This window comes from Cebus imitator, unplaced genomic scaffold, assembly GCF_001604975.1.
Source record: "Cebus imitator isolate Cc_AM_T3 unplaced genomic scaffold, Cebus_imitator-1.0 Scaffold4, whole genome shotgun sequence".
Classification (NCBI taxonomy): Eukaryota; Metazoa; Chordata; class Mammalia; order Primates; family Cebidae; genus Cebus; species Cebus imitator.
The window spans coordinates 10,833,805-10,843,801 of NW_016107319.1; the positions used below are offsets into that span (position 1 = coordinate 10,833,805).

General features: G+C 38.3%; 1 protein-coding gene across 3 annotated transcripts in view; it reads left to right on the forward strand.

Annotated features, from left to right (window-relative positions):
* Positions 1-7,639, forward strand: part of MMAA (metabolism of cobalamin associated A) — a 37,957-nt gene extending 30,318 nt beyond the window's left edge. For all 3 annotated transcript variants that reach the window (XM_017534690.2, XM_037740570.1, XM_037740564.1), the window contains 3 exons: positions 476-561; positions 3,135-3,284; positions 4,604-7,639. In XM_017534690.2, the coding sequence (XP_017390179.1) occupies positions 476-561; positions 3,135-3,284; positions 4,604-4,891 (524 nt within the window). In that variant the 3' untranslated portion in view covers positions 4,892-7,639. The remainder of the gene's footprint in view (positions 1-475; positions 562-3,134; positions 3,285-4,603) is intronic.
* Positions 7,640-9,997: the final 2,358 nt, after the last annotated feature.

Genomic DNA, 9,997 nt, shown 5'->3' on the forward strand with positions numbered 1-9,997 from the left:
TGTCCACAGAGTTGAAGAATTTCTCTCACGTGCTTATGGAGGAAAGAGCACACATAGTTGGATTGATCCATACATAATTGGGCGTTTGCAGGCAAGTGTGAGGACAAGAAGGCAAAAAAAATGAAAGTGTTTGCAAGCATGATTCAAGATTAGAGTCACAGTGTTCAAGCTGCTCGCTGATGAAAGGGAAGCCAAGAAAGAGCTGTGAGAATGAGGAGAGGATGGAAGCTTCTAGGTTCTCCATTCAATCCAAGAACAGAGGGGGAGAGCTGGGAAGGATAACTGGTTTGCTTAGAGGGTAAGATAGAGACATTTAATACATTTTTCAGAAGTGGAATGTTTAAAATGGTGACCAGGTTGATTGTGTGACTATTAGTATGAGTGAATGAAGTAGAATGAAAATGATGGTCAGTGTAGTTGAGAAAATCTAATAAAGATGAATATTTTAGGATATAGTTGTGATTTTAAATTTCAGGTGTGGGTCAGTCAGAGTTTGCTGTCGCTGACATGGTTGACATGTTTGTTTTACTACTGCCACCAGCAGGAGGAGATGAGTTGCAGGTAATTGCTTTGATTTTTCCCCCCAAAATACAAAGTGTATGTCTCTGAAAATAAAAATTTCCAATGTTGTGTTTTTGTAAACTAAGTTGATAATGGTTTAGAAAAAGGAGCATCATTCATGTTGGCTAAAATACCTGAATCAAAGGCAGATTCTCTGTATTTTTTCCCAACTGACAGGAATAGAATATATAACCTTGAGAATGTAAAATTATGCAACATAATTTTTTCCGGCTGCAACATGATTGAAATGCAGGGATAGTTCGAGCCAGAAGAGACCATTGTTGCGTAGATGTTGTTAGTACACTTGATTCAAAAGTTCTTCATAAGCTATAACTGGGATCCCACTATCCTAGTTTATATGTTTTAACAACGAGATTCTTTCCTCCTGTACTGCAGTTCTGGCACTACTGCCCAAAGTTAGTGCAGACTTCATAGGGTGAGGGCATAGTCCTCCACAAGCCTCCTTTCACTTCAGACACTAGCTGCAGGATCCAGGGTTCCCAGGCCACCCATACCTCTAACCAACTGGCTATAAATTTTAGGGTTTGCATTTCCCCTTAGGTTTAGTAATTCATTAGAGCAGCGGTCCCTAACCTTTTTGGCACCAGGGACTGGTTTCATGGAAGACAGTTTTTCCATGGACTGGGGGTAATAGGGGATGGTTTCAGGATGAAACTATTGCACCTCAGATCATCAGGCATCAATTAGATTCTCATAAGGAGTACACATCCTGGATCCCTAGCATGTGTAATACACAATAGGGTTTGCACTCTTAGGAGAATCTAATGTCACCGCTGATCTCACGGGGCAGAGCTCAGGTAGTAATGCTTACCCACCTGCTGCCTGCCTGCTATGAGGCTCAGTTCCTCCATGGCCTGGGGGTTGGAGACCCCTGAGCTAAATGACCAGAGAACTCAGGAAAGCAAGATATTACAATTGTAGCATGCTTATAAAGGATACAAATCAGGACCATCCAAATGAAGAGCCCCATAAGAAGTCTGGGAGGGCCCAAATGCAAAGCTTCTGTGTCCTCAGGACATATTTCTCTCCTGGCATATTGATGTGTATCATCAACCAGAAGGCTTCCTGAGCTTTGGTGTCCCAAGGTTTTCTTGCGGTTTCATTATATAGGCATGACTGATTGAATAACTGAACTTGATCTCTACCCCCATCCCCTCCCTGGAAGTTGGGTTGATATCACATGGCATAAAACCTCAACCCTCTAATTACATGATAGTTCTTTCTGCCACGGTCAGTCTGTCATCCTGAGTGATCTCATTGTATAAACTCAGATATGCCCCCAGACACCTCCCATGAATAACAGATACTCCTGTTACTCAGGAATTCTAGGAGTTTAGAACTTAAAAGATTACCTCCCTGCTTTCTCTTAGACAAATGAAGGTGTAGTGGGAAAAAAAAAAAAAAAGATTACCTCCCAGAAACCCAAAGACCAGACAGTTTTTTTCTTTTTTTTTTTAGAGACAGGGCCTCACTCTGTTGCCCAGGCTGGAGTGCAGCGGCATGATCATAGCTCACTGTAACCTTGAACTCCTGGGCTCAAGCTATCCTCCTGCCTCAGCCTCCCAAGTAGATGGGACTACAGCCATGTGCAACTACTCTCAGCTAATTTTTAAATTTTTTTTTCTACAGTGAGGTCTTGCTTTGTTGCCCAAGTTGGTCTTGAACTCTTGACCTCAGGCATTCCTTCTGCCTCAGCCTCCTAAAGTGCTGGGATTACTGGTGTGAGCCACCACACCTAGCCCAGACAAATTATTTATTATACAATATTTCCATTTGAATTTTGTAATTCTAAAGCATAGTGATAGCAGACTATGGCTGCTGATTTAGGAACATTATCTATTAGAATTTCATAATCGAAAGTTTTATTAAAAAATATTTGAAAAGAAATTTTAATCTTATATAGAAAAATCTGTGTTTACCAAATAAGATTTGGCTTTTGGATTTCATCCTTTATTTCTAATATTTTTATGTAACATTATTTGAATTAAGAGATTGAGGTTTGTCCACGTAAAGCTGAAGGAAGAAAAATACAAAGTATAAAAAGAAATAATAAAAAAGATATTGACATATTTTTAGACATCAGATTATTTTTCCTCAAATGCAAATTGAAAATAAAATCCTAATTTTAAGGAAAATTTCAAAGACTTTTTTCTGGAAATGCAGATGTTAATGATAGGTGTGTTTACTTTTTAAGAACCTTAATGATGGATGGTTTTGTATCCTGCAATGTTAGCTCATGAGAAGCAGATTCCATCATGAGACAATGTGAACTTTCCTGCCTCAATCATGTTGTGGCTTGATGTATTTACCCTAATTTTGAATGTATTTCAACATGTTAGTCTCTAAATTTGGAAGAGATATTACAGACAGCTTCTGTAATCCCAATGGCCAATGCTTTTGAGTAATTTCTGTCAAGTAATTGTGTCTTGACATCCAGGATTTAGGAGGATAGGGATAAAAAGTTAATGACATATATGACTTTCAAACTCTTAGCATTGACTAATTTTCCCATTTTTATTTTGGGCATCATTAAATGTTTTTGATCTCTCTAGGGTATCAAAAGAGGTATAATCGAGATGGCAGATCTGGTAGCTATAACTAAATCTGATGGAGACTTGATTGTGCCAGCTCGAAGAATACAGGCGGAGTATGTGAGTGCACTGAAATTACTCCGCAAACGTTCAGAAGTCTGGAAACCAAAGGTGAGCTTGCACTGCATTCTGTGTCTTTCACTCTGAGTGGATTGTGTACATTAGAAGACAGGATGTAAGTCCCAAAGTAGACATATAATCAATCTTGCTTCCCCGTGAAGATTATAGTTTTAAAAATCATGACAAAGCCGGAGTGTGTAGTGATGATTTGAAATATAATCCATTAACCACTAAATGTCAAAAGCTACTTAAGAGGTGATAGATTTGATTGTTTAAAACTTGATTTGAGCCATTTGAAAGTGATAGCAAATCCATTCTGAAAGGAACCATCCTTAAGTTATGGGGCAGCTAATGATTTGATTACCTATATTGGAATTTGAGTAAGAGAGAAAAGGCCTCCATTCCCATTATGTTTGTTGGGTGCCATTTTCAGTAAGGAAAAAATTTTTAATCCTGTAATAAGTGATGCAGTAATATTGATGTGGGCCACTTTATTTGTAGACAGACACTATGTTATTAAGGAATAAGCTATAATCATTATAATAAGACAATGATGACTTATCTGACTGCCATATCCCAGTTTTTCCCAATCATGTTGTCTGTGTTGAGTCTGGAGCCACCTTAGATGTACATGTAGGTGTCAGATGCCCAGCTCTTCCACTTGCTAAATCAGGCAAATTTGACAAAGAGAATTAGGCTATTTCTCAATCTAGCTTCATTTTCTGATACTCAGGCCTCAGGGGAACCTACCTGGCATTGCCCTTATCACAAGTCCTCTATGATGCCCCTGACCATCTGAGGAATCTTAAATTAAAACAAATCTCAGCAGGGCAAGGTGGCTCACACCTGTAATCCCAGCGTTTTGGGAGGCTGAGGCAGGCAGATCACCTGAAGTTGGGAGTTTGAGACCAGCCTGACCAACGTGGAGAAACCTCGTCTCTACTAAAAATACAAAATTAGCTGGGTGTGATGGCACATGCATGTAATCCCAGCTACTCGGGAGGCTGAGGCAAGAGAATCGCTTGAACCATGGAGGTAGAGGTTGCAGTGAGCCAAGGTCGCGCCATTGCACTCCAGCCTGGGCAACAAGAGCGAAACTCCATCTCAAAAGAAAAAATAAATAAATAAGTCTCTGGGCTAAAAATTTGACCTTGAATCAGTGTTTTATTTCTTCTGTTCGCTTACTAATCCTAGGTATATTACCTCAGAATATATATTGGTATATTTACTTTGACACAGCAGTAAAATCTCATTCATGTCAGTTGCCTATTTCTGTAGACTGTAAGAATTAACTGGCAGATATCAGAGTCCCCATGAAAATGTTTTCTATTATTTTAAGTAAAATGGTCTGGTTCTTCTCTTTTCCATAGGTAATTCGTATTTCTGCCAGAAGTGGAGAGGGAATCTCTGAAATGTGGGATAAAATGAAAGATTTCCAGGGCGTAATGCTTGCCAGTGGGGAACTAACTGCCAAACGACGGAAGCAGCAGAAAGTTTGGATGTGGAATCTCATTCAGGAAAGCGTGTTAGAGCATTTCAGGACCCATCCCACAGTCCGGGAACAGATTCCACTTCTGGAACACAAGGTTCTCACTGGGGCCCTGTCCCCAGGACTAGCAGCAGACTTCTTGTTAAAAGCTTTTAAAAGCAGAGATTAATAAAATTCATTCCATATAATAATTTTACATATCATTTCATAAATTATTTTAATAGAAAAATCGCTTGTATGCTTACATTTTCAGTAATTATTGTACGGCGGTCTTCTTTGATTGTGAACTGTGCTTGAAAACTTGAAGGAAGTTAGGTATGAATGGCAAAGTTTAGACAGGCAGTATTTATAAGGTACCTGTTGTATGTTACTGATTTCTGTTTCTATCTCTTATACCCTAACATGATGGCGTGTAGGGTAGTTTCTTCTTATTAGTCAACAGCAGAGAAAGCTGAGAAGAGCAGAAAATATCTTGCACTTTAAAATGCTTACTTTGATTCCATATAATCTGAATTTTCAGAGATGTAAACAAGAGTGGCCATATTTTTGGAGACCTTCTTGAAGCCAAAACAACACACAGTGGGTTGCTATAAGCTGAAAATCATAAATGACATTTAGTGTACCAGATTATTCTAAGAATTTCTGAAATCACCATGTACATGCGTAACGAAACAACTGGAATAATGTGATGATGTGAACACAGTTCTGAAGTCTGCTTGTCTGGATTTGCAGGCACCCTTCCCCCACTGATGTGATAGGTAAGAGAGCAAAAAGGAACTGGGAAAATCAGCTACAAATAAAATGGGTGATTAATCCCCAATTCTTGGACCCATTTTATTTGTCGCCGATTGGAGTAAACCTCCAAAGACGAAGTGAGGTCAGAATGATTCAAGGATTATTCAGTTGAAGACTATCAAAGGCTTTCGCTTCTCTTCTTCCTTGGCCATGTCACTTCATTTTAGCATTTTTTAAATCTACTTTTTTCTTTACGGTGAACAACTTTTATCCTATGGAGGAAGCATAGCACAGTGATTAAGAGCTTGGGCTCTGTAGTTGGACTATGTGGGTTTAAACTTTAAACCAAAATCAATCACATATTAGCTATATGAGCTAATCTCTCTAAGCTTCCATTTCCTCCCTGGTAAAATGAAACTGGCAAATAACTTTCTAAGGTTAGTGAAGACTAAATGAGATAACGTAGGAGAATTATTGAGCTATCATCATGGTATATAGGAACTACTGAAATGCTGCTTACTGTCATTATTACATTAAAGTTGACTTTGCCTTGTCAAGAACATAATTACCATTAACTTCTATAGGTAGGAAAAAAAATGTACTGAGCTCCAAAACTGACAGACATTTTGCTAAAAAATATCAAATCTCATTAAAATGATGAGAGTTATTTTAATAGTTGACATTAGCTATCCCAGTGCAACCTAACAAGGCATTTACTCTTCATAATCACTTGATCATATGGCTATTTACTTGCTTTCCCTAAGCCTTTATAGCTATTGCCCAGTGTATGCTGAAGACAGCAGCTAACGAACAACATATGTATGATAATTTATGTAGCTAAACCTGTAATGCAAAAAAAAAAAGAAAAAAGGAAAAATCAGTGCAAATCATCCATTGTCCTCACCAGATAGACTGCCATCATCGAAGTCATAATGCTGCTGCTAAAAACTAGTAAACTACTAGTAAACTGTGAAGACAGAAGTAACTCCTGTGACCTATACGTTTGTGCAGGTGGTGAAGCTTTGCTGCTCCTGAAGCCTGAGAAATGCAAATGCAGCTTTGTTAATGCAAATGCTTCCTACATCAGACTTTATGAAACTCCTCCTAAAGTTGAATTCTTATCCAAGTGGGCATATGTTAGGGTGCCATTGTAATTCAGGTAGAGTGTCAGAGTGGAGGCTGGCACCAACAGTAGATGTTCTAAACATTAGTGTTATTCAGGTAAGACTACAAAAATGATGAACATGTCAAAACTTCAAAAGGAACAATCAGAAAAACTCTTTAACATGTTTTTCTTTCTATAGTATTTTAATTAAAATTTACTAAATTTATGAATGTTTTTATCCTGCTTGAGATGAATACTTAATGATAGTTCTTATTCCATAAGCTTCTATAGATTTGCTTTGTCATTTGTGGTATGTTTGATAACAAAAATATTAGTGGCAGAAAAACAGTTATATTGAATGCTTTTGTTTTAGAGAAAATTTCACTCTGTACTAGAAAATGTAGATGATATGAGTCAAAGTTCATTAATACTTCCCCTGAAAATTTGTGTGTAAAAGTAGCGCTGGAGCAGTTTATTCTGCCTAGCCCTCTCAGCTTCTTGATAAAATAAGGTGAGGGCATATGTAAGTCAGTAAACTATTCTACTGTTAGTAAGGTCAGAGGCTTAATCTATATGCTTTTAACTAACACAGAGGAAATCATGTGACCTCATTCTCAAAGCTCATAACATCCACCTGGCCAATCTCGAGATGTGGTTAGAATTCTTTTTTTTTTTTTCTATTTTTACAATAATTTTTGACACATCAAAGCTGTCCATGTTTATGTGGGCACAATTTGATGCTTCAATACATGTATATGTTGTGTAATGATCAAATTGGAATACTTAGCATATCTGTCATCTCACACATTTTTCATTTCTTTGTGGTGACAACATTTAAAAATCTTTTTTTCTAGCTATTTTGTAATATACAGTACCTTACTGTTGTGAACCATAGTCACCCTACTGTGCCATAGAACACCAGAACTTATTCCTTCTGTCTAATTGTAACTTTGTACCCATTGAGCCTCTTCCCTTCCTTCCTTCTGCTCTCCCCTTTCCAGCGTCTGATAACCACTGTTCTCTTCTCTATGAGATAAACTTTTTTTTAGATTTCACATGAGTGGGGTCATGCATTAATTGTGTTTCTGTGTCTGGCTTATTTCCCTAAACAGAATGTCCTCCAGGTTCATCCATGTTGCTGCATGCTGTTAATAGAATTTTACAGAGAAATATCTTAGCATGACAGCATAGCCATTTATAGGGCTCATACTTAAATGCCAAATCTTGTTATATATGGAACCCAACTATTTCAAGGATCAATGTTCTCTTATGAAGTCACATTAGCATTTACACCCAGATTTTGCTGACTCAGAATTCCATTGAATACAGGATCCCAGTCTTCTGAAAAGTCCTCATTCCAGCTATTTTTGGAAGTCTCAGAGGTTTCCTCACTGATTCACAAACAAGTTCACACTCTTGGGTGCAGCCTACTCATGCCAGGCTTCTGTTGGGCCTCCACTATTTCTACTGGTGCTGTTCCTGTAGGAGAATGCTGCCTTGCTTAGATGTTCACAAACTGTGAAACACTTAAGTTGCCAAAATAGTGCTGTGTTTTCAAAGCACAGCATCCTTGCCTCTCTTCCCGCAAGGGCCAATGCTTTGTGCTGAGATAGGATCCAACTACTACTGTCTCTCATTGTCCTCAGGTCTCCCTGTCTGTCTCTTCCCCTGAGCACCTAAGTACACAGCCTCTGCAGAAAGTTTTCCCCACACAAACGCACTTTTCAAAATGTAAATCAACTCCTGCAAAGGATGCCTGGGTTGTTGGCTATCCTTCCTTTTCTGGTAGTATCACCTTTGGCTGAATCATGACCTCCCAGCTTCACATGTGGATATGCTTGCTAATTCTGTCAACCCCTCAAAAAAGGTATCACCTCCATTTTACAGAAAGAAATTGAGCATCAGGCATACTAGGAAATTAATCAAAGTTCACCATTTCTAAATGTGATGCATTACATATATTAATTCAACCCATTACCATTTTCCAAGTTGCTCAAAGCACTCTGAACCTCATTCTTTCTATAAGACAGTTCAGTGGCAGATGTTATCTTCAATTATATGTAACATCTGTGGTATAGAGTAGTTAAGGAATTTGTACATAACTCAGATGGTAAGATCCTGCTCAGTGTTTTAACTTTAAGGTCTTTCTTCTACAACCTAATATCCTTGATTTTGCTTTTGTGGAGAATACACCTCAAGGTATTTTATTCCAGTAGAATTTTTTGCATATGCTTAAGGATAATATTTTAGGCATTCAAACCAAATAGAAACCCTTAATATCAGCTTCTGTATTAGCCCAACTAGAAATGATGGAAATCTACTAGCTTGGGTAAGAGAGTAATATACTGCCTCGTCTAATCATACAAGGAGAAGAGTGGGAGTACAGACACAAATGATGCTGGGGATTCTCCCTGCCTTTTATCCTCTATGTATTATTCACTTCATTCTTCTGGCTTCCTCCACATAGCTGGAGATATGGCAACAGCAGCACTTAGGTCCACAGGAAGGATTTCCTTAGGTCTAACTCCATAGACCTAATTCTAAAAGTCTGAGGGGAGCACTCTTGCTGGTCTGCCTGACAGGTCGTAGGTCCATCTCCATGGCCAAGGATATGGGTTCTATGATTGATTGAAGTTGAGGAAAGATCAGTTCCCCATAATAAGAGGTTTGATAGTCTCAGAATCAAATCAGATGCCAGGCAGACAAAACAGATATCTATCATAGATACTTTAATCTGTTTTGGAATAAAGTGAGATATAAATGTATTATTGATTGGTGTCATATTAAAAGGTTCAGTCTTCATGAAAAGGTTTAATTACCGAATTATTGGTAATATAGTTAACCCTTAAACAATATGAATTTGAACTGTGTGGGTTTATTTACACGCTGATTTTCTTCCATCTCTGCCACCCCTGAGCTAGCCAGACCAACCACCCCTCTTTTTCCTCCTTCAGCCTACTCAACATTAAGATGACAAGGATGAAGACCTTCATGATGATCCACTTCCTCTTAATGAGTGATAAATATATTTTCTCTTATGATTTTCTTAACATTTGCTTTTCTCTAACTTTATTGTAATAATATATAATACACATACAAAATGTATATTCACTGTTGATATTATCAGTAAGGCTTCTGATGAACAGGAAGCTATTAGTAAACTTTTTGCATAGTCAAAAGGTATACATGGATTTTTGACTATATGGGGTTTCAGCACCCCAACCTCAGTGTTGTTCAAAGGACAACTCTATACCCATTGAAACACCCACAAGTGAGGTTCATATTGTCACCTGTCACATATTTGAACTTATATTAACACATAGAAATAAATAACACCCAGCCGGGCGCGGTGGCTCACGCCTGTAATCCCAGCACTTTGGGAGGCCGAGGCGGGTGGATCACGAGGTGAAGAGATCGAGACCATCCTGGTCAACA